This window comes from Aotus nancymaae, unplaced genomic scaffold, assembly GCF_030222135.1.
Source record: "Aotus nancymaae isolate 86718 unplaced genomic scaffold, 86718_ANA_hifiasm-v0.15.2.pri h1tg000020l, whole genome shotgun sequence".
In the NCBI taxonomy this organism is placed as follows: Eukaryota; Metazoa; Chordata; class Mammalia; order Primates; family Aotidae; genus Aotus; species Aotus nancymaae.
In genome coordinates, this window is record NW_026988432.1 from 41,791,971 (window position 1) to 41,817,743 (window position 25,773).

At 38.0% G+C, this 25,773-nt stretch overlaps 1 protein-coding gene across 1 annotated transcript in view; it reads right to left on the minus strand.

Annotated features, from left to right (window-relative positions):
• Nucleotides 1-530: 530 nt before the first annotated feature.
• The window catches only part of LOC105713492 (zinc finger protein 271-like), a 36,170-nt gene continuing 10,927 nt past the window's right edge, over nt 531-25,773 (minus strand). The window contains 7 exon segments of the mRNA XM_064378941.1: nt 531-723; nt 4,384-4,441; nt 13,161-13,310; nt 13,313-14,099; nt 14,101-14,240; nt 14,243-14,659; nt 14,662-14,853. Coding sequence (XP_064235011.1) covers nt 531-723; nt 4,384-4,441; nt 13,161-13,310; nt 13,313-14,099; nt 14,101-14,240; nt 14,243-14,659; nt 14,662-14,853 — 1,937 coding nt within the window.

Genomic DNA, 25,773 nt, shown 5'->3' on the forward strand with positions numbered 1-25,773 from the left:
TTTCCTGGAGGCTTTGCTCATTCCTTTTTATCCTTTTTTCTCCAATCTTGTCTTCTCGTTTCATTTCACTGAGCTGGTCCTCGACTTCTGATATCCTTTCTTCTGCTTGATCAATTCGACTGTTTAAACTTGTGCATACTTCACGAAGTTCTCGTGTTGTGTTTTTCAGCTCCATCAATTCACTTATGTTCCTCTCTAAATTGTCCATTCTCGTTAGCATTTCATCAAACCTTTTTTCAAGGTTCTTAGTTTCTTTGCATTGGGTTAGAACAAGTTCTTTTAATTCACGGAAGTTTCTTATCACCCACATTTTGAAACCTGCTTCTGTTATTGGAACACACTCGTTCTCCATTAAGCCTTGTTCCGTTACTGATGAGGAATTGCGATCCCCTGTAGAGGCAGAGGCACTCTGATTTTGAGTATTCTCTGCCTTTTTAGGCTGCTTTCTTCCCTTCATTATATATTTATCCCTCTGTCGTCTTTGTAATTACCGACTTTCTAACTAGGTCTCCAAGCGGCCGTCCAACTTTTTAATTCCCAGCGCCGAAATCTGAGCAATCCACTGCGCCGGCCAAAACAGCGGTGTTAAGATTGATGGTGCTTTTCTGCCCGGGAATCTCCAGACTCTGCACCAAGAACTGCCGCTCTAAGGCACCAGTTAAACTGCCGCACCGGCCACAAGAGTTGCCCTGGCGACCCGTGGGGCTCTTCTGCTGGGAATCTCTTGGTCCGTGAGCAACAAATATTCGTCTGAAAATGTGGTGTCCTCTCGTTCTCTGCGCTTTCACTGGGAGCTAGGTGCCCGAGCTGCTAGTGATCAGCCATCTTGGATCTCTCTCGATAGTAAATATTTTCAACTTTGAGGGCCATATAGTTTCTGTTCCAAGTATTTAACTCTGCCATTGTAGCAGAAATCAGCCTTAGATGATATATAAACAAACGGGCATGACTATGTTCCATTAAAACTTTTTATTTACAAAACAATTGGCTATCTGGCCTTCCTAAATAGTTTGTTAACCCCTGGTTTATATAGCCACTTATTTCCCTATAGCATGGCTTACTGGGAAGGAAAGTTCTCATGACTTTGGAGCTTCCTGTGGGGCCACCTAGACTAACTGGCAGTCTGGAATTTTGACTGATCCTGTGTAATTAGTTATATTATTGGGTAAGCAGACCAAATGAAATTAAATGAAAACCATCTTTACAAATAACAAGTACCTTGTGTAAAGGAGTGCAATGTAAGTGATAAATATATATTTTATCATATTGTAGATAGTTAGATTCAATTTGCCAGAGAAGTGAATGCTAACTGTTGGAGAGAGATTCCTTTTAATGATACTGAAAGGCTCAGCAGTAACTACCTGACAAAGGCCTGGAGGATGTCCTGAGGTGTACTTGCCCTGGTGAGGAGAATTCTAGGGAAAACCAGGCTTCTTCTGGTCTTGAGAGAGGAAATCTTCCTTTTTTCCCTAATACATACGCTAAATACTATACATTTATCTTTAATCAGGACTTTAGTTGTATACCACAATTTTTACTATCATTCTGATAAAATATAGTCTAATTTCTATCGTGCTTACTTCTTTGACCTGTGGATTATTTACATTGCATATGTGTGAGAGTTTGTGTGATTGCCTAAATATATGCTGAGTCTGTGCTGTCTAATAGGATAGCCACTAACCACATGTGGCTATTTGAACTAATTAGAAATGAAATTTAGTTCATAAGCCACACTAGTCATATATTAGTGTTCAATAACCACATCTGGCTAGTGATTACTGTGTTGACTACAGTGACTACTGTATTCAACAATATAAATAGGACCAAGAAAAAAAAAGCCTACTGGACAGCACTACTCTAAATGATTTCCATCTGATGAGATTTATTGTAGCTTGCTTTATGAACCAGTACATGCTAAGTTTTGGTAAATTTTCTCTGTGCACCTAAAAAGAAAAAGTTTTCTGCAATTGTTGGTTGCACTATTATCTATACATCAATGATGCCATTTTGTTAACCAAATTGTCCACTTAAACTGTAATTCCTTAGAATTTTTTTTCTGTTTGTTCTATCTTTTACAAATGTGAGAGCTGTTTCAGTGTGTAGAGGTCATGATAATAAATATATAAAATAGACAAATGTGAGAATTGTGAAAGTCTCCCGCTAGGATTATAGAATTATTTCTTCTTTTAGTTTTGTCAATTTAAACTTTATGTATTTTGGAGTGAAATTATTGTTACAAACATGGGGTTCTTGGCTCTCAATAAAAATTAGTAATAGAAATGAAGATGAGGCTAGGCAAACTTTTCTTAGATAAGGTTTATTAAGACTTATCCCCAGAAAGGTTGGGCATAAGAGTGACAGAACAGGAAAATGTTCTTGGGCTGACTCCCCTAGGGGAGTGCATTGTGGTGTCTTAAGGAGAGTGGCATGCAGAATCCATGAGGTAGGTGAGTGTCACTATATGTGCAGGGTAGAAGGCAGTGTGTGCAGATACAGTAAGAAATCTTGGTAACACATATGATCATAAAAGGGCAGATAAGCCCCTCCTTGGACAGGAATTTTAGTATTATAATGAAGCATGGGTCAAAGATTGGTTATTCTTCTGGTTTTGTGCACATGTGGGTGATAAGGTTAACTCCTTTGAGTGAGATTTATGTTGGGATGCTGCTTATTTTGTTTTTTCAAGGTCCCACAATCAGCAGATATGATACCTTGAGTAAGATTTATGGTGGAATGCTGCCTATCTTAGTTTCTTCACAATACTTGTAAGGTCTGGTCAGCAGGTATACGTGAAAAAATACATTGGTGGGGGTTGGCTGAATCCCACCCCTACTCTGTTTCATTCCCCCTGAGAGATTTTACCCTCCTTATTCTTAAGGAGAAGGGGCTGGAGGTCTTGTCTCCTAGAGCTGCTTCCTCTGGACTGTTGTCCTTGCCTAATGCTGGAGGTTGTAAAATCTCTTGCTGACTGATTTAATGACTTATAGGGACTTAGATTCTCCTTGTATAGTATGGGTTTTCCATCGTCAGCTTGACTGGGGAAGGTTGAAGCCTGGAAGACACTTTCCAAGATCAATTTCTAAATTAAGTCTGTTTTTTTTGTTCCTAATTAAGTATTAGGTCCTCTGAAGTCCAAAAAAAGACATATTGAGCTTAGTTGGTATATTAAGATCATATAGAAAACACTGTCAAATATAAAATGGTATTTAACTTTCTTTGGGTCATATTCATATAAATATGTTAATAATATGTGTTCCAAAATTGTGGTGAGTCCTATAATTCTGATATGTCTCAATACTCATTATCAGTAATAATTACGGCGATGTGAAATTTTTGTGTGCCACAGAGATGGCCAGATTTCCTTGTTAATTGTGTCTTTAACTGTGGCTGTCCTAATACTTTTGTCATCCACAGATAATTGTCTTGATCCTTTTCAAGAGGTGGTTTATAATCAGCTTTAAAATTCTCCTGGGTGCTCTTGAATGAAGGTTTCTCATAACTTTAGAGATTGTGCCATTGAAATAGAAAAAAAACAAAAACAAAGAACTTCCAGGACTGCATAGAGAGCTGATGTGTTCATGAGGACTGTTGGCCCAATATTGGGCAGAACAAGAGTTAAATGTCTGGATTTACCTAGTAGAAGATCAAAATAGGCTGGGCACAGTGGCTCATGCCTGTAATCCCAGCACTTTGGGAGGCTGAGGCCAGAGGATCACTGGAGTTTGAGACCAGTAGTTCAAGACCAGCCTGAGCAATATAGGGAGACCCTGTCTCTACAATCAATCAATCAAAAATCTGGGCATAGTGGTGTATGCCTGTGGTCCCAGCTACTTGAGAGGCTAAAGGAGGAGTATTGTTTGAGCCCAAGAGGTTGAGGCTACAGTGAGCTGTGATCACACCACTGCACTCTGGTCTGAGTGACACAGCCAGGTCCTGTTTCAAAACAACAAAAACACTGAAATAATCTTTCTTTGACCTTTTCATTTAAAATATTGCTGATCCTTTTTGTTGTTTTTCAGAATCAAGAAAACTTTTCTCTTTTGAGCTATTTACAGCTTTTAATAATTGAGTATACTTCTGTAAGCAAAATTTGGAACATATTTCTTTCTCTCTAGCTGATTTCTCTAGAATTTGAAAACTATTTGTGAGTATTCTTAATTTGTGGCAATACAGTTGTTTGCCTAAGTGCAATAAGAATCTGTCTTCTTTTGTAACAGGCACAATTAGAGACACTTTTTATTTTGTTTTATTAAGGCTTTGACTGGAATAGCATGCTTTCAGATTGCTTTTAAAAATTGGGGTTTACTTAGAGAACTAATAAAAGCTCCTTGGAGAAACTGGTCTCATATTTTGTCTGTGTAGTCCCTGTGCAGGGCTTCTGACCTGTGGAAAAGAATGTCACTTTCCAACAGGTCCAGGAGACACCAAATTATTATAAGACCTTGAAAGAAAAGGAGTTCACCCAATTCATACAAGTATTTGTAGGTTCAAATACATCCAAGATGGGGCTCAAGGCTTTAAAAAGCCTAACCAGAGATTCCTATGGAATAAAGTTCCAGCCAAACCAATTTTTTTAAAGAAAGGATTCTATATGGCAAATAATTATTCTTGCTGTACTTTATGTAAATAATCACACCAAGTATAATAAGACTAAAACGGCCAAGCACAATGGCTCACACTGGTAATTCTAGTACTTTGGGGGCCCAAGGCAGGTGGATCACATGAGGCCAGGATTTCAAGACTAGACCAGCCAACATAGCAAACCTTTTCTTTACTAAAAAATACAAAAATGAGCTAGGCATGGTGGTGCAGATCTGCAATCCCAGCTATTTGGGAGGCTGAGGCATGAGAATCGCTTGAACCCATGAGGCAGAGGTTGCAGTGAGCCGAGATTGCACCATTGCACTCCAGCCTGGGTAGCAGAGTGATATTCTGTATCAAAAAAAAAAAAATTATGGAAGATGCACTTTCCTAATGATTAAGGATGTTGAGCATCTTGTCATGTGATTATTGACCATTTATATACCTTCTTTGCAATTCAAGCCATTTGCCCATTTTTTAAATTGGGTTTTGTTGTTGCCTGTACTTTTACTGTCATACCCAATGAATTACTGCCAAATCCAATGTCATGAAGGTTTCCCCATTTTCTTGTAAGAGCTTTATATTTGTAGCTCTCATGTTTAGGTCTTTGATCCATTTTTTGTTGTTGTTAATTTTTGTATATAGCATATCGTAAGGGTCCAACTTCATTCTTTTACATGTGACTATGCAGTCTTCCCAATTCTATTTGTTGAGAAGATGGTCCTTTCCTCATTGGATGGTTTTAACACCCTTGCCAAAAATAATTTCATCATGTATGGGAGGGTTTATTTCTAGGCTCTCTATTCTATTTCATTGGTCTATGTGTATTGACCTGAAGGAAGAAAGTGGGCAAAATTAATAATGTAGAGAGTTTATTTGGGCCAAGGTTGAGGACTGGAATTTGGGAACCACTGGGAAGTGCTTCAGAGAGCAAAGGAGAGACTCAAGTCTTTAAAAGAAAAAAAAAAAAAGGATGAATCAAAAGAGAAAGCAACTTAACAAAAGTTGTGTTTCAGGAATTCTCATTGGTTTACAGAAATTGGCTATACATTGTTGAACTACAGGGTATGAGCTATGGTGTCCAGCATACAGCATTGTTAGCTTAATTTATGGCTACTTGGTGCTGACAGTCTAGAGTCCCGATAGCAGGCAACTTTTAAATAATGAGTTAGGTCAAGGGTAGAGTAAAAGGTGACTACTTTCACATTTCAATGCCTATTTGAGCCTGATAATTTAAACAAGGTTAACATTCCTCAGATTAAAAGTTTCTTGTCTTCCTCAAGTGTCTGTCTTTATGCCAGTATCACACTATTTTGATTACTGTGGCTTTGTATTTTTTTTTTCCCAAAGACTGGGGTCTCACTCTGTTGACCAGGCTATTCTCAAACTCCCAGCCTCAAGGGATCATCCTACCTCAGCCTCCTGAGTACCTTGGACTATATGTATGCATCACCATGCCTGGCTATAGTATGTTTTGAAATCAGCAGTGTGAGACCTCCAACTTTATTGCTTCTCAAGATTGTTTTGGCTATTCGAGATCCCTTTAAGTTCCACATGAATTTTAGTTTTTCTATTTAAGCAAAAATTGTCATTGGAATTTTGATAGGGACTGCATAGAAGCTGTAGATTTCTTTGGGTACTTTGAACATAGGATGTCTTCCCATCTATATGTGCCTTCTTTAATGTTTTTCAGCAATCTTTTGTAGTTTTCAGGGAACAAGTCATTAATTTACTTGGTTAAGTTTATTGCTAAGTATTTTAGTCTTTTTGATGGTATTGTAAATGAAATTGTTGGCTTCATTTCCTTTTTAGATTGTTCATTGTCAGTATATAGAAATGTAACTGATTTTTAGGTGTTGATTTTGTATCCTGCTGAATTCACTTATTAGTTCGTGTGTGTGTGTGCGTAATCTTAAGGGTTTTCTGCATGTAAGATTATGTCACCTGCAAATAGAGATAATTTTACATCCTCCTTTCCAATTTGGATGCCTTTTATTTCTTTTATTTGCTAAATTGATCTGCCTAGGACTTTAAGTATTATGTTGAAGTGGTGAAAGCAGGCATTCTCATATGGTTTCTCTTAGAGAAAAAGCTTTCAGTCTTTCACCATTATGATGTTTACTGTAGGGTTTTTTTTTTTAATATGGCCTTTACTATATGAGGTAGTCTTCTTCTATTCCTTGTTTGTTGACTGTATCATAAAGGTGTTGAATTTTGTCAGCTTTTTCTGCATCAGTTGAGTTAATCATACTTTTTCCCTTTATTCTGTTACTGTGATGTATTACCTTGATTGATTTTTGTATGTTGAACCATTCTGAATTTCAAAAATAACTCTTACTTGAACATGCTGTATAATTATTTTAAAATGTTATTGGATTGTGTTTTCTAGCATTTTGTTGATGGGGGATATTGATCTGTAGTTTTCTTGTAGTGGTGTCTTTGTCTGGTGTGGTATCAGTTTAATGCTGGCTTCATAAAATGAATTTGGAATTGTTCCTCCTTTGTAATATTTTGTAGGAGTTTAATAAAGTTGGTGTTACTTCTTTATTTTATAGAATTCACCAGTGAAGCCACCTGGTCATGGGCTATTTTTGGGTCATAGGCATTTGATTACTGATTTAATCTTACTAGTCATAGTTCTATTCAGATTTTCTACTTTTTCACAATTCATTGGAAGGCTATGTGTTTCTAGGATTTTGTCTATTTATAGGTTATTCCAGTTTGTGGTGTACAATTATTCTTAGCAGTTTCTTCTAATCCTTTTTATTTTTGAAATTACAGAAGTAACATGCCCTCTTTTATATCTGATTTTAGTTAATTTGGGGATTATAGGTTTTTAAAAAGAAGACTACAGTTTGAAGTGACTTTCTTGTAACATCATACCAAGTGGTACATAATATTCACATAACATCACTCACTGGTGCTATTATCCTCTAGGTAGTGCATCTTAGGCAGGTGAGAAGCCCATTAGGGGATGTTCGGCAGTGGCTGTAGATGTTTTTGGCTGAGTGTCCTAACTGGAGGAGGGTTGCTACTGGTATCTAATGCATAGATGCCAGAGATAGTATCAGATATCGAATAAATCCACAGGACAGCGCTCCCCACAGCAAAGAATTATCTGACCCAAAATATAAACAGTGCTAATGTTGATAAGCCCTGCCTTAAGGTAGTTTTTGTCAGATTTCTTCACTGTAGTTAGTTTTTCCTTTTACATACTTTCTTTTTTTTGGAAGTAAGTCAACAGGTCCAGCTTCCTCTGGAGAAGGAGAGATCTAAATATACAATTTGGAATTTTTCCATAAGGAAGAGTTGTCTCTTCTCTCATAACTATTTATCAGTATGGACGCATGTATACTTATTTGGCCTTGAGAACTCCTTCAGTTTAGCTCCTACGTTCCTTTGACATGCCCCTATCCTTTTGTTTTTTGAGCTCTTACCTACTTTCTTTACTACCAGATGCTCTAGGCTCATCTTGCATTTTCCCTGCCCTAGCCCTAGAACCAGCCATTTCTCAATGGAGCCCTGGTTCCTTTTATTTGGAGAATATTTAGAAACCAAGGTCTGGTTATGCTCATTGATACTAGGGTGTCATTGCTTCTAGATCCTCTCCAAGAGCTAGGTAGTGTATGTATATATACTAACATACATATAGATCTATGTTCTATAATTGTTTCTGCATATACATCTGTGTGTGTACATAAAATGTATATATGAGTTCATATTGATGTCTCTGACTCTAATGGCTTTGGTAATTTTTGATTGATCACACTGTGCATGAAAAATTGCAGAATCTGGATAGCCATCCTCCAGAGAGAATTCACCCTTTCCTCTTTTCTAGCTGGTAGGCAGATTAGGGGAAGATAACTTACTTCACTAAAAGGCTGACCTTACTTGACATTGCATTCAGTCTTTTTAAGACTTCGTCACACAGGTTTTATCCTCTCTTGGGGTGTAGCCATATAATGTTTACATTGAGAATGTGGAGTGTTTACAAGGACACCACCTACTTGGCACAATTTATACTCTAATTTTTCCTCCCTAGTATGAGTTGGCTGAGTTTCATTTAACCTTCCAGCATTCTTTGAATAGATTTCTTGGCCCTTTGCCCTGTCAGTTCAAGAATCAGCAAATGCCTGGAGGAATCAACTGGCATAAAGTGTCACGCCCAATTCTCTGCATTTCCCTTCCACAATATATAAGAATATATATATATATATACAGTTGTTCAATTTTTGCAATTTGCAACTCATTTCTAAGACCTAGTAAGCAACTAGATTTGGAAAACTGAAGGTCAGGAGTGTAGGTTGATTATCAGTTATTTTACATGGATGACAAGGTGTTTAGTAGTGTAATTCATAAAGATAGGGAATTCAGGAGGAAGAAATCATGGATGTGTGTGTTAAGTTCATGAATCTGAGTTTACCTGTAGGACATTGAAAAGAGAACTGTGTAGTAAGCTCTTAAAATGTATTCTCAGGAGAGATAGCTAAACTTCAAAAAGAGATTTAGAAACCATCCTATTTTTCTTGCTTTTTAAATTCTCCAAAGAACAGATAATAAATTTTACCTTTCTCTTACCTACTTCTCAACCTATCATCATGTCAATAACTTCTAGCTTTTCTACTTCTGGACCTCATGATTTTACTTCTAGACTTTAAAAATAGGTTTCCTTTCTGCTGTTTCTCTCCCCCTTTTAATCTGAGACTCTTTTTAAAGCAGGAAGATCATTCAAAGACCTTAATGACTTTTCATTACTTTGAGAATAAAATGCAGAAACATGAAATCTAGTCCAACCACACCAAGTACTTTTGTTTTAGAGATGAGCTACAGCCTAGAAAATTAAAGTGCATGCTGGTTTAGCATCACAATTTTAGTCTTTTTCTCACTTGATTTTCATTTCTACCTTATTACCCTTTGAAATGTATGTTTCAATAAACATTTTCATAATGCATCATAATTTCTGTGAGCTTCTTGAGGGCAGAGGCCCTTCCGCTACCCTTCTTCAGCACGACCCAGTACAGTGCCTGATACTGAATATTTATTGAATAAATGATAACCACCATACTCCACATTTCTTGCACTTCTTTCTGTGCCTTTGTTGATTATTCCCTCCCTGACTTTATGCCTCTATTCTCATCCTTCAAAGCTCAAATTTCAGGAGTTCCACAAAGCTTTCTTTTTTTTTTCTAATCAGAATTGAACCCCGACTTCTCTGAGCTCTTACAAGCATGTCCTACCTTTATGATTACATCAAGCCATGTGTTTTCTATACATTTTAGTCTCTATCACTATAGAATATACACTTTATTGGAAGAGATAGTATATTCTTTTTATGTACTATAAAACCTCCCAAAATGCCTTGCCTTAGCATCACACTCCTAAGAAAATAATAGAATTTAACAATGTCTATTAAATTAAATATTAATTGGACAATTATGGGGGACAAAGTAAACAACATTGTAGTATTATTTAATAGCAGAACTTATCAGAAAGACAATTTGAATTATTTTTTCAAACTATTTCTATTTTTCACTGGAAAACTTTGCATGTATGTTGCCTGTTTTCAGTATGTATGTCAGAAATAAAAAAATCTAATGTTGCCACTTGAAAAAATATCAAAGTCTTTTTATTTTAAAACAGAATATACCATACAAATTAATCATGTAGGTACTGTAACTACTGTGTAGGAAAAACTTATTATCTTCTCTATACTCACAACATTTCTGATACCACATGTGTATGAGGTTCCCCCATACCAAGCAATTCTCCAAGTGCCCATAATTAAATTTTGACACTATCTACCTGGAATCAGATCAGCATAGATGCTTCAGGTTAAGGGCTCAGTTCCACAACTGATACCAATTGTGTCAGTTTTGGACACTAATCTTCATTTCAGACACCAATCTCATGTCCATGTTTTCACTGGTACTTCTGACCAACTGGCTATAATATAATCCAAGGTTCCTACAATCCCCTTTGAGTGTGAGCATTAGCTGTTGGGAAAAAATGGCTGACGCATGACCTGCTTATCTGGCACAGGATGGGAGTTAATGGAAGACCATTCTCCATTCTCAAAGCAAGGAAGACCTATTTGAAGCACCAGAATGTGGTCAGACTTGCTGGCTCTAGCTGCAGCCTTTTCCCCATCTGTTTACTGATTGTATCTAAAGTAGAGTATGCTTTATACCTTCAAAGGAAATGCCAAACCGCTACAGCTATAGATCATCAGTTTGATGCTTCGCTTCCTTTTCATCCCCCACATCCCTGAGCACATGCTTCTTTGGTTAAATACTCAGTAGTGTGAGTCACTAGTGCTCAGGGCCTTTGCATCCTCCTACTTGCGTCTGCCCCCTGGGAGCCCAACTTTATGCACTCTTACTCTTGTCTCTTAATTTGTCTCTGCCGACCCTCGTTACTTCCTAGGTTGTGTCTGGGCTGGTCCCCAACATTAGCTAGAATGACTTATAGAATGTAGGAAAAGTTTATTTACTAGATCTTTGTAAAAGAATACAACCAAGGATCAGTCAGAAGAAAGAGATGCATAAGGCAAGGTGTGTGGGAAGAACATTGAGCTTCCTTCCACGCCCTCCTTACGTATGTCACCCTCCTAGTACCTCCACAGGTTCAACCTGGAAGTTCTCTAAATCCTGTCCTTTAGGTTTTTATGAAGGCCACATCATGTAGGCATAAATGATTAAATCACTGGCCATTGGTGACTGAATTCAGTCTCCAGCCTCTCTCCACCTAGAGGGCAAGGTAGGGTGGAGTTGATCTGAAAGTTCCAAACCTCTAATTACATGGTTAGTTCCCCTGGTAACTAACCCCCATCCTGTGGTTTTCTCTTTCCAAAAGTCATCTCATTAATATAAACTCAGATGTGGCTAAAGGGGCTTGTCATCTTAATTACTCTTACTACTCAGGAAATTTCAAGTGTTTTAGGAGCTCTGTACCAGGGGATGAAAACCAAATATATGTTTCTTATTATAAATCACAATATCACATCCACCACTTTTTGTTCAATCTATAGATGACAAGATAAATCCTGATAGAAAAATCTCTACACTTTGACATATGGAAATAATTTTTAAAGATCCTGTTTTATATGTTTAGAAGCTGTGACTAAATGGTAGTGAAGAACTTTCAAACCAATAAAGCTTATGGGCTGCATTATTCAAAGCAAAATAAATCTAAATTTGCTGTGCACATTACAAGAACTCGAACAAACTAATGTGCACTTGGAAAACTAGATCCCCCAAAACTAAAAGCAAAAAAAAAAAAAAACTTCTGAGAACAAGGGGCACTGCAATTATGTATTTAGCAAGTTTAATATCAGAATAGTATAGCATGTTTACACACAGGGAATTTAAAAATAGATATCTAGCATTAGCATATAGTAAGGCTCTAGCTGTCAGGGGTGTCATATTATGATAAATGCCAGTTCGGATATAGAGGTGATTTAAGTTTTCCCTACATTATCTAAAATAATTTCTGATATGCAATTGATTTAGGCTCTCTAAACGTTTGAGATTGTAACAATAATGCTTTCCTTCTGAGTTCTGACTACCTCCCCACACTGATTTTTACAATATTTGATAAGTTCTGCATTAATATTGTTACAGATATCTTACAATAATACAACTCTCCTCCTGTAGGCTATGTCTGAATAAGACTAGAGCTTTTACAATATTATAGAAAAGATAAAAGTTTGTTTTTATTGTTGTATACTGACATTCAGTAAAAATTTTACTTACATTGAAGGTTTTTCCACAACTAACAGGACTCAAGAGTTTTTCTTTTTCTTTTTTTTTTTGAGATAGAGTCACACTCTGTCGCCTAGGCTGGAGTACAGTGGTGGATCTTGGCTCATTGCAACCTCCACCTCCTAGGTTCAAGTGATTCTTATGCCTCAGCCCCTGGAATAGCTGGGACTACAGGCACATGCTACCATGCCCAGCTAATTTTTGTATTTTTTGGTAGAGACAGGGTTTCAACATATTGGCCAAGCTGGAGAATTTTTAATTTTAGTAATGTCTGAGCTCTGAGTTAAACTTTCATTATAAAAACTGAATTAAAGTTTTCTCCCCAGTGTGGTATTAGTGTTTTTAAAAAATAGAGTCTTTCTCTGTTGCTCAGGCTGGAGTGCAATGGTGTGATCATAGCTCACTGCAGCCTCAAAATCCTGGGCTCAAGTGATGCTTCCACCTCTTCCTCCCAAAGTGCTGGGATTACAGTAGTGAGCCACCATGTCTGGCTCCAGTGTGGTTTTAATGTAGTGTAAGGGTTCAACACTGATTAAAACCTTTTTCATACTCATCAATAATCAACAGCATTCATTAGATTTTTTCTTGGTATGGTATCTCTGGTACTGAATAGAGGTGACAAATACACTAAAGGTTTTCTCACATTCATCACATTTTGACGGTATTCCCCACAATGGTCATCCTCATGATTAGTAAGTTCAAAGAGTTGGCTAAAACTTCTGTACTGAATATACTAGTGTTTCTCCCTACCATGGATTTTCTAGTATTCAGTTAGATCTGTGCATGTGCTAAAGGCTTTCCCACATGCATCACACTTACACGGCTTTTCACCAGTGTGTATTTTTCAATGGTTAATGAGATCAGAGTGCCGACTAAAGCTTTTGCTACATTCATCACATGGATTTGGTTTCTCACCAGTGTGGATTCTCTGGTGTAGGGTAAGAGCTGAGCACTGGCTGAAAGGCTCCTGCACTCATTACATTTATATGGTTTTTCCCTAGTGTGGATTCTCTGATGTTTAATGAGGTATGAGTTGTGACTGAACCTTTTGCTGCACTGTGTGCACGGATATGGTTTTTCTCCAGTGTGGAGTCTCTGATGAAGAATAAGGTCAAAACTCTTACTGAAGGCTTTCTCACAACTATTACAATGATAAGGCTTTTCACCAGAGTGTACTCTCTGATGTTTAGTGAGGTCTGAGTTTTGACTATATCTTTTATCACACTCATTACATGCATATGGTTTCTCTCCAGTGTGTATTCTTTGATGCTTAACAAGATCTGGGCCGTGACTAAAGCTTTTAGTACAATCACTACAGGGATAAGGTTTCTCTCCAGTGTGGATTCTCTGATGAAGAATGAGGTTGGAGCTCTGACTAAAGGCTTTCCCACATTCATCACATTCATAGGGTTTCTCACCTGTATGAATTCTGTGATGTTTAACAAGATCTGATCTTCGACAAAACATTTCATTGCACTGATTACATGGGTAAGGCCTCTCTCCAGTGTGAATTCGTTGATGATTAATAAGATCTGAAAGTCTTCTGAAGATTTTGCTACATTGATCACAGGGATAGGGTTTCTCTCCAATATGAATTCTCTCATGTAAAATAAGGACTGAGCTCTGATTAAAAGCTTTCCCATATTCATGACATTTATAGGGTTTCTCTCCAGTGTGGACCCTTCGATGTTTAATAAAGTCTGAATTCTGACTGAAACTTTTGCCACACTGATTACATGGATATGGTTTCTCCCCAGTTGTAGATTCTCTGATGCAGAATAAGATCTGAGCTCTGACTGAAGGCTTTCCCACACACATCACATTTATATGGTTTCTCCACAGTGTGGATTCTTTGATGTTTTATCACATTAGAACTCTGACCAAAATATTTGTTACATGGTTACAAGCATAAGGCGTCTCTCCAGTATGGATTCTCTGATGTTTCACCAGACCCGAGCACTGGCTAAAACTTTTACTACAATGACTGCATTGATTGGGTTTTTCTTCTGTGTGGATTCTCTGATGTATGAGATCTGAACTCTGACTGAAGGCTTTCCTACACTCATCACATTTATAAGGTTTCTCACTGGTGTGGACTCTTTGGTGTTTAATAAGGTCTGAGCTCCGACGGAAACTTTTAATACACAAATTACAAGGATAGGGTTTCTCCCCAGTATGACTTCTCTGATGCAGAACCAGGGCTGAGCTCACACTAAAGGCTTTTCCACACTTATCACATTCATAAGGTTTCTCACAGTGGGTTCTCTGATGCCTAAAAAGGCTTGTACTAAAAACAAAGCTTTGCCCACATTTGTCACGTTTTGTGGTTTTTCTTTAAAGATGTTCTGATATTTTTCATTTAATTTATACCCAAATTCACAGAATTCTCTGCCTTCAGAATCCTGGAGAACATTCTCTCTGAGACTGCTAGACTCTTCTGTCAATGGTTCAATTTTTGCTGTAATTTCCTCCTCTGAAGCTGGCTTTCCAATCTTGGTCTTGGTCTCACCATCTGGAACAATAAACAAAATCCAAATGGAATGTGTTCTCTATACTGTAAGAAAGTTTCAGGGGACACAGATCAGTATTTACCTATATTATCACAGTATGAGTGTTCCAAAAAATGAAATTTACCCTCTGAGAGGAAACCTAGAAAGATTCAGCAAGTAATGGATCACATTAAACATTTATACAAGTGATATACCAGATATGCTCTGTATGTTTGTCACAGGAGATCTGGGAATACTGAAACCTAATTAGTGATTAGTAAATTGTGACTAAATTAGAGCTAATACATAAGCATTTTATTAACATATATAAGGCAGGCAGTGTGAATCTTGAAAAAGATAAGTTGGTTGGGCTTTATCTAACACTACCCAGCAATCTGGGCTAAAAGTATATTAACAAAAAAGAGAAAAAGAAAAACAAAAAAAAAAAGAAAATCCTTCAATTACTCTGTTTGCATCTTCTCTATCAATTTTTGGAAATGGTACAAGATTGACTGTTAACACACCAGTGGAGCATGTACTATGTTCTCAATACCTTACATAACAAAGCCACAAACAAGAATGATCCTAGTCCTTAAGTACAGTAATCGGTTCGATACTGAGTTTTCATACAACTACTTGAAATTACTATGTGAAAACATCTATAGCTTTCCAAATGGGATAATGTTGCATACCTTCCATCTTACTATGAAATTTATGGTTTATATTTTCACCCAAATGGAGGGCCATCCTAGTTCTGCCCATATGAATGTCTTTAAAAAGAATACTCAGGAAAATGATAACCACAATTACACCTGAAGAAAACTGGGAGTCTTATGGTCAGGGGTATGAGGAATTCAGAGAAACTTTCTATTGCATACACTTTTAGAATGCTTGACTTTTCTTTCTTTAGACAGAGTCTCTGTCACTCAGGTGGGAGTGCAGTGGTGTGGTCTCAACTCACTGCAACCTCCATTTCCCAGGTTCAAGTGGTTCTCCGGCCTCAGCCTCCCAGGTAGCTGGTACTACAGGCATGCACCACCATACCTGGCTAATTTTTGTATTTTTAGTAGAGACAGGGTTTCACCATGTTGGCGAGGCTGGTCTCGATCTCTGACCTCAAGTGATCTACCCACCTCGACCTCCCAAGGTGCTGGAATTACAGGCATGAGCCACCACGCCCAGCCAATGCTTGACTCTTTTATCACTTCCATGTATTAGTTATTTTTAAAAATTAATATACCTGTGAACCTCAAATATCTGAGATGGGTCTCAGTAAATTTAGAAATTTTATTTTGCCAAGGCTAAGGACATACCCATGACATAGCCTCAGAAGGTCCTGATGACATGTGCCCAAGGTAGTCAGGGCACAGTTTGGTTTTATACATTTTAGGAAGACCTGAGACATCAATCAATATATGTCAAATATACACTGGTTCTATCTAAAAGGAGGGACAACTCAAAGCAGGGAGGGGGGCTTCCAGATCATAGGCAGATATGAGATAAAGGGTTGCATTCTTTTGAGATTCTGATTAGCCTTTCCAAAGGAAGCAGTCAGATATGCATTTCTTTCAGTGAGCAGAGGTATGATGGGAGGCAGGTTTGTCCTAAGGAGTTCACAGCTTGACTTTTCCTCCTAGCTTAGTGATTTTGGGGTCCAGAGATTTATTTTCCTTTCACATACCAATGTAAATAAAATTGTTGAATTATGGAAAAAAAAGAGATCTATATTTGTATACGATAATTTGTAGTATTAAACACAGACTACAAAGTGAGAATATAAATCACTCTGAAAATTAGTTTAAGAAAATATATTTTGCTATGGTCTATATGAGCCACTGTAAGTGTACTTGACAAGCAGTGCACTCAACTGAGTCATCATTATCTTTATGATTTAGGACATGCTATCCAACAAAAGAATCCAGATAGCTGGACCAGAATTAAATTTGAACCTTATAAGCTCCATTTTGGCTAGGTAACTGGGAGGGGTTACCTACCAACCAGGCTAGCCAGGGACTGCCATTAGGGGAAAGAAAGAAACATCATGCACAAGAATGGTCAGAATAGAATCTTAAATTTTCAAAATCAGGTCTATAATAAATTTCTACCTCTTTCCTCCTGGTTATTTCTACAGAAGTGACCAAGAAGACATAATCCCTATCTGGCAACAGCCATATTCAGTGAACAAACTTCCTTACTAAGGAGTGTGAACCAGAAAAAGTCAGATATCTTTGAGTTGACATTTGAGGAACCACTCCTATATTCAACAATACCAGATATCTATGATGGCAGGGCACATGAAAGTTTTACTGAATTTCTTTTTCTTCTTTTTTTTGAGATGCAGTCTCTTTCGGTTGCCCAGGCTGATCTCAAACTCCTGAGCTCAAACAATCCTCCCACCTTAGCCTTCTGAGTAGCTAGTATTACAGGCCTATGCCACAGCACCAGTTTCCATTGAATTTCTTGACTATCAGTCCATTGTTGAGTGGTGTTTATTACAAAAAGCTTATCACTGTCAGACTAAAAATGGTCTGGAGAGCTGAAAACACATTCAATTAGGGTGAAAAGTCTAAAACCTAAAGGGGTACTTCTAAGTGAAGGCTTCTTCCCCTTTTGCCAGTGGCTCCAATTAGCAGAATCATTACTCATAAATAAATACTAGCTCAAAGGAGTCATTAGGTTTGTGAGGGGTCCCAAAGGACTTCTAGCACTTTTCTATATGCAGTTCTTCCCAATAGGGAGGATACTCTCTGGTACTTAAGTGATACTGAAATACAAGAACCAGTACCTACTAAACATTCAGATGTAGAAGCAGTAACAACAGGACACTGAATTGGCCTAAAAAGCCCCACTGACAAACCGTCTTAGCCTCCCCTCTGCTGAACCCTGCACAAATCCCATTAGGTGAATTCAGATGCTTCCACCATACAGTGGACTGACCAGAATGGCAACTTGGGATCCTGTATTTAATAGAGACTAAGTTTCATTCCTTCCTCTTCCTGAAGCTTCCCACAGTATTTGAATAGGTAGGTTATGGCTTCCAGTGCCCCTTAGAGACAGGAAGACCTCAGTGCCATCCCAGTCGTATTTCTCCTCAAAGCATCTGAGTTCAGGATAAGGAATTGGACAGAATCAGAGAGCACAAAAGGAAAAAAGATTCTGAATCAGTATATAAGGCATATTTTACTTTTGGTTTCAAGTGAGGTGATGGCTGCTTGCAGGTAAACCAAATGAACTTATCTAATGTTATTGGTTAACCAAAGCCTGTAGTAGGTGGCAAGGTATCATTCATTACTGACACTATTTGTTTCTGCTTTATGGCCTCTTGATTTAAAAACCACAGCCATACTGTTTCTGGTTGGAGCTTCAGGGTTTATGACTCTTGTTGACTCAAGCTTGACCTGCATAGTGGTGAATCTTTTTAAAGGTAGCATTGGCTACCCTACTGACAAGATAACACCTCTTAAATTCTTGCTTGGCTTTAACATAGGGGTTAATAGAGTTTTTCAAATTACTCTTGAGAATTTATCTAATTCTTCATATCAAGTTGGCCATTTTCATCAGCAATGTAATTCCAGTCTGAAGCTCTAAGAGCCTGGATATGAGCTAATATCTTGTCATATCACGGGAGTTTTGTCTGTCTGAGGGAAAGCCTCCTCAGTTCTAAGGTGCCAAAGTTCCTCTACCACACCTTAGAACCACTGCAAAAGAACTGTGAAATCACTTTTACTGTCATCCTCAAAGGGATCTAAGGTTGGCATAACAGACTACAGGAGGGGCTAAGTAGTAAGATGGCTCAGCTATTTCCGTTCTTCCTTAATCTTTAAGCAACTAACCGAGCCAAAGTTCTAACAATCCGCCTGGTTTCTGTCCATAGTGTTCATCAATTTTCCTCCTTTCATGTTCAGTGTAGCTACATATCTCGTAACTGTCTAAAAGTGGGTGGAAACTTTTGTCCACCCAATATGAATCTTAATTGCTATTTATTACAATGGCACACACCTGAGGCTGACCACTAAATTGAAGGTCCCCTGGAGGAGAGTTAGCAACAATCAGGGCACCATTTAGATACCTGTCTTTGAACATGCTTCCTCGATTTAGTTTACAACCACCTCCTGAATTCCTACTCATTAATAGGCAATAAAATGAAAAAACATTTATTGCTCTGTTGACCATACAATTTGGTAAATATGTTCACTACTAATTCTCATGGACTTCCCTCAAAATCTGTTAAAGAGTCTTTCAGGGCCTTATACTTCCTCTTCCAGAAAGTCATGTCTCTGTTGGCATCCCATCCTTATTACCAACACTATCAAAAACTGAAAAATCTGGGATTTTACCCTACTTGCAAGCTAACAACTCAATCTACTGCAGTTTCACAGCCCTTGGCAGAAGACATGAGAATCCTAGATAAGAAACAAAGGACAGTTTATTACTCACAGCAACAGCATTAGACAGAAAAGCAGTATTTGCCTTCCTGACCCTAAATACCACAAGGTGACACATGTAGTAAGTTGTGTTGCAGGATAGGAACCCTGAGGTAAGGACATCCAAATTTTTAAAAGGGCACCTGTCCTCCGCTTCAGAGGGAGACACTATCCCTATATTCAAAGGTTGCTTGCCATACAACATTCTTAAAAAACAGTACAGAACAAATGCAGGCAATTCCTTTGCTTCTAATAGGTGCAGACGTAAAAGAGCCCATGGAGAATTCTCTCTCAATACTAACTTCAATAGAAATGATGAAAACCAGAAGATAATGGAATGTCATCTGCCAAGTGCTGAATGAAAAGAAGTGCCAACCTAGACTTGCATAATAAGATAAAATGCCTGAAAGAAAAGTTAAAGTTATTTTCAGTTAAACAAAAACCAAGAAAGGTTTTAAAAAATATACCTGCACTAAAATAAATACTAAAGGGAATTCTTCAAGAAGAAAAAATATCCCAGATGCAAGTAAGGTAAAGCAGGAATGAAGAGCACTGGAAAAAGTAAAGTATGTGGGTCAATCTAAATGTGTACTTACTGATTAAAGCAATATGAATACTTTGTGGAGTTTATAAAATCCATAAAATTAAAATATTTGGCAAAACAGCACAAGAGGAGGAGGATAAGTAGAACTACAATATTATAGGGTCTCTGCATTGTCTTAGAAGTAGTAAGTTAAACTGTAATAAATCCAATGTATATGTTCTAATATCTAAGGCAGCCTTTTTCAACCAGAGTTCCAAAAGATAATGAAACAGAAGATGAAATGAGTGACTATTTTCTTAATTCTCCAATGATGGTACACAGTTAATACCATATTAGATGTATAAGAGCCTGATCGCATTGGGCCTTAATTCTTTCACAGAATCACATGTGAGGAAGGTTGGGATGAGGTAACCATTAAAATAATAGAAGAATGTATAAATAATAAGAAAAAGTGCAAAAACCTGATAATCTAAAATTGGACAAAAAGGAAAAAATGAAATAGATGGAATAAAAAACAAAGAAAACAAAATAAGAAGCTGGTACATTTAATTCGAAGCATATCTATTATGTTCAAATTGACTATTTCAATAAAAAGCAAAGAAAAACCTACAGTGAACATAGTTAATGGCTGAATACTAAATGCCTTTCTCCTAGAAATTAGGGCATAAAGCAAGGATACCCACTCTTAATCACTCCTCTTCAATATTGTACCACTTTTACTCAACATTCCTAGCCGATGAAATAAGACATGAAAAATAACTGACACACACAAATAGGAAAGAAAACAGTTATACTGTCTTTAGAGACTACACACCACATACAAAGAAAAATCCCTAACTATCACAAAAAAGCAATGAGAACTTTTAAATGAGTTTATTAGAACAGAATACAAAATCCAACTGTATTTATATATGCAAGCAATTAACAGTCTAAAACATTTTTTATTTGCACTCCAAAATGAAATACTTAGAAATTTAACAAAATATGTACATTTGCATAATGAAAACTAAAAAACTGCTCAAAGAAACTAAAAAAGAACATGAATATACAATTACTTATAAATATGAAGATTTAATATTGTTAGATGGTAATTCTCCCTAAACTGATCTATAGATTCAAAGCAATGCCAATCAAAATCCCAGCAGGCCTGTTTTTGTACAAACTGACAAACTCAAAGAAAACAGCTTGTTACATGGTAAGAGTAATACTATCTTGAAGTGGAACCACCATAATGACCTGTTTGACTCCTGTATACCAAGGTATTCCTGAAGCATAGATAACCCCTCATAAAGAAACATTGCCTGTGGCATGGATAACCCCTCATAAAGATGCTTATCTAACTTCCCCAGTGGCCAGAGTTTTTAAGAGCGTCTGAGACATGAGGAGCTACATGTTTTATCAAAAAAAAAAGCTTGCTACATAAACAGGGCTTTCTAGAGGATGAGGGTGGGGATCCACGATCTTGTGGCCGCCTCAGACACGACTTCTCTTCATCTCTAGTAAATGATTCTTTCTAGGAAACTGGATTTGTTAGCCTCTTTATGTGGCCTCTCAGCTCCCTTGGCCTTTGGAGGCAGGTATGCATCCACCTGCCCACTGGGGGAACAGAAATTGATTTTAAACTTTATGTAGAAAGGCACAGAAGATGCTAAACAATTTTGAGAAAGAAGAACAAAACTGGCGTAGTGACACTACCAGATTTCAAGCTTTACTCTAAAGCTACAATAATCAAGGCAGGGTGGCAATGGCGTAAGTACAGACATCTTATTAATGGAACAGAACAGATTGCAGAAATAGATCCAAAACGGTATATACAACTGATCTTCAACAAAGGTGGCAAGGTAATTCAATATCGAAAGGATAACCTCTTTTCAACAAAAAGTGCTGAAATTAAGCCAGGCATAGTGGCTCATGCCTGTAATCCCAGCCCTTTGGGAGGCTGAGACAGGTAGATCGCTTGAGTACAAGAGTTCAAGATCAGCTTGGGCAACATGGTGAAACCCTGTCTTTACAAAAATATAAAGATTAGCCGGGTGTGGCGGCACACCCCTGTAGTCCTAGCTACTTGGGAAGCTGAGGTAGGAGAATCTCTTGAGCCTAGGAGGTTGAGGCTGTGGTGAGCCGTGATCTCACCACGGCACTCCAGGCTGTCTCCAAAAACAAATGAACAAACAAGCAAAACAAAAGTGTTTGAAGTAGATATCACAGGCCAGGTGCAGTGGCTTACATCTGTAATTCCAGCACATTAGGAGAATGAGGTGGGCAGATCACAAGGTCAAGAGATGGAGACCATCCTGGCCAAGATGGTGAAACCCCATCTCTACTAAAAACAAAAAAATTAGCTGGGCGTGGTGGTGCATGCCTATAGTCCCAGTTACTTGGGAGACAAGGCAGGAGAATCACTTGAACCCAGGAGGCGGAGGTTGCAGTGAGCTGAGATCACTCCATTGCACTCCAGCCTGGTGACAGAGTGGGACTCCATCTCAAAAAAAAAATTGCTATCTTTTTTTTATTTATTTATTTATTTATTTATTTATTTATTTATTTTTTTATTGCATTTTAGGTTTTGGGGTACATGTGAAAAACATGCAAGGTTGTTGCTTAGGTGCATACGTGGCAGTGTGATTTGCTGCCTTCCTCCCCTTCACCCATATCTGGCATTTCTCCCCATGCTATCCCTCCCCAATTCCCCACCCCCCGCTGTCCCCCCCACTCCCCCACAACAGACCCCCATGTATAGTGCTCCCCTCCCTGTGTCCATGTGTTCTCCTTGTTCAACACCCGCCTATGAGTGAGAACATGTGGTGTTTGATTTTGTGTTCTTGTGTCAGTTTGCTGAGAATGATGGTTTCCAGGTTCATCCATGTCCCTACAAAGGACGCGAACTCCTCGTTTTTAATGGCTGCATAGTATTCTATGGTGTATATGTGCCACATTTTTCCTGTCCATTCTATCATCGATGGGCATTTGGGTTGGTTCCAGGTCTTTGCTATTGTAAACTGTGCTGCAATGAACATTCGTGTGCATGTGTCCTTATAGTAGAACGATTTATAATCCTTTGGATATATGCCCAGTAATGGGATTGCTGGGTCAAATGGAATTTCTATTTCTAGGTCCTTGAGGAATCGCCACACTGTTTTCCACAATGGTTGAACTAATTTACACTCCCACCAACAGTGTAAAAGTGTTCCTATTTCTCCACATCCTCTCCAGCATCTGTTGTCTCCAGATTTTTTAATGATTGCCATTCTAACTGGTGTGAGATGGTATCTCAATGTAGTTTTGATTTGCATTTCTCTAATGGCCAGTGATGATGAGCATTTTTTCATATGCTTGTTGGCCTCATGTATGTCTTCTTTTGTAAAGTATCTGTTCATGTCCTTCGCCCACTTTTGAATGGGCTTGTTTGTTTTTTTCTTGTAAATCTTTTTTAGCTCGTTGTAAATTCTGGATATCAGCCCTTTGTCAGATGGGTAGGCTGCAAAAATTTTTTCCCATTCTGTTGGTTGCCGATTCACTCTATTGACTGTTTCTTTTGCTGTGCAGAAGCTGTGGAGTTTGATTAGGTCCCATTTGTCTATTTTGGCTTTTGTTGCCAATGCTTTTGGTGTTTTGGTCATGAAGTCCTTGCCTACGCCTATGTCCTGAATGGTTTTGCCTAGGTTTCCTTCTAGTGTTTTTATGGTGTTAGGTCTTATGTTTAAGTCTTTAATCCATCTGGAGTCAATTTTAGTGTAAGGTGTCAGGAAGGGGTCCAGTTTCTGCTTTCTGCATATGGCTAGCCAGTTTTCCCAACACCACTTATTGAACAGGGAATCCTTTCCCCATTGCTTGTTTTTATCAGGTTTGTCAAAGATCAGGTGGTTGTAAATATGTTGTGTTGCCTCCGACGCCTCTGTTCTGTTCCATTGGTCTATATCTCTGTTTTGGTACCAGTACCATGCTGTTTTGATTACTGTAGCCTTGTAGTAGAGTTTGATGTCTGGTAGTGTGATGCCTCCTGCTTTGTTCTTTTTGCTTAGAATTGACTTGGCTATGCGGGCTCTCTTTTGGTTCCATATGAAGTTTAAGGTGGTTTTTTCCAGTTCTGTGAAGAAGGTCATTGGTAACTTGATGGGGATAGCATTGAATCTGTATATTACTTTGGGCAGTATGGCCATTTTCACGATATTAATTCTTCCTAACCATGAACATGGAATGTTTCTCCATCTGTTTGTGTCCTCTCTTATTTCGTTGAGCAGTGATTTGTAGTTCTCCTTGAAGAGGTCCTTTACATTCCTTGTTAGTTGTATTCCTAGGTATTTTATTCTCTTTGTAGCGATTGTGAATGGCAGTTCGTTCTTGATTTGGCTCTCTTTAAGTCTGTTATTGGTGTATAGGAACGCTTGTGATTTTTGCACATTGATTTTGTATCCTGAGACTTTGCTGAAGTTGCTTATCAGTTTCAGGAGCTTTTGGGCTGAGATGAGGGGGTCTTCTAGATATACAATCATGTCGTCTGCAAATAGAGACAATTTGACTTCCTCCTTTCCTAATTGAATACCCTTTATTTCTTTTTCTTGCCTGATTGCTCTGGCTAGAATTTCCAGTACTATATTGAATAGGAGTGGTGAGAGAGGGCATCCTTGTCTAGTGCCAGATTTCAAAGGGAATGCTTCCAGTTTTTGCCCGTTCAGTATGATATTGGCTGTCGGTTTGTCGTAAATAGCTTTTATTATTTTGAGATACGTTCCATCGATACCTAGTTTATTGAGGGTTTTTAGCATAAAGGGCTGTTGAATTTTGTCGAAGGCCTTCTCTGCATCAATTGAGATAATCATGTGGTTTTTGTCTTTGGTTCTGTTTATGTGGTGAATTACATTTATAGACTTGCGTATATTGAACCAGCCTTGCATCCCCGGGATGAATCCTACTTGATCATGGTGGATAAGCTTTTTGATGTGCTGTTGTAATCGGCTTGCCATTATTTTATTGAAGATTTTTGCATCTATGTTCATCATGGATATTGGCCTGTAGTTTTCTTTTCTTGTTGAGTCTCTGCCAGGTTTTGGTATCAGGATGATGTTGGTCTCATAAAATGATTTGGGAAGGATTCCCTCTTTTTGGATTATTTGGAATAGTTTCAGTAGGAATGGTATCAGTTCCTCTTTGTATGTCTGGTAGAATTCGGCTGTGAACCCATCTGGACCTGGGCTTTTTTTGGGTGGTAGGCTCTTAATTGCTGCCTCGACTTCAGACCTTGTTATTGGTCTATTCAGGGTTTCGACTTCTTCCTGGTTTAGGCTTGGCAGGAGGCAGCTGTCCAGGAATTTATCCATTTCCTCCAGGTTTTCTAATTTATGTGCAAAGAGTTGTTTGTAATAATCTCTGATGATGGTTTGAATTTTTGTGGAATCTGTGGTGATATCCCCTTTGTCGTTTTTTATTGCATCTATTTGATTATTCTCTCTTTTCTTTTTTATTAGTCTGGCTAGTGGTCTGTCTATTTTGTTGATCTTTTCAAAAAACCAGCTCCTGGATTTATTGATTTTTTGAAGGGTTTTTCGTGTCTCTATCTCCTTCAATTCTGCTTTGATCTTAGTTATTTCTTGTCTTCTGCTAGGTTTTGAGTTTTTTTGATCTTGCTCCTCTAGCTCTTTCAATTTTGACGATAGGGTGTCAATTTTAGATCTCTCCTTTCTTCTCATGTGGGCACTTATTGCTATATATTTTCCTCTAGAGACTGCTTTAAATGTGTCCCAGAGATTCTGGTATGTGGTGTCTTCATTCTCATTGGTTTCGAAGAACGTCTTTATTTCTGCCTTCATTTCATTGTTTATCCAGTCAACATTCAGGAGAAAGTTGTTCATTTTCCATGAGGCTGTGCGGTTCTGGGTTGGTTTCTGAATTCTGAGTTCTAACTTGATTGCACTGTGGTCTGAGAGACTGTTTGTTATGGTTTCCGTTCTTTTGCATTTGCTGAGGAGTGATTTACT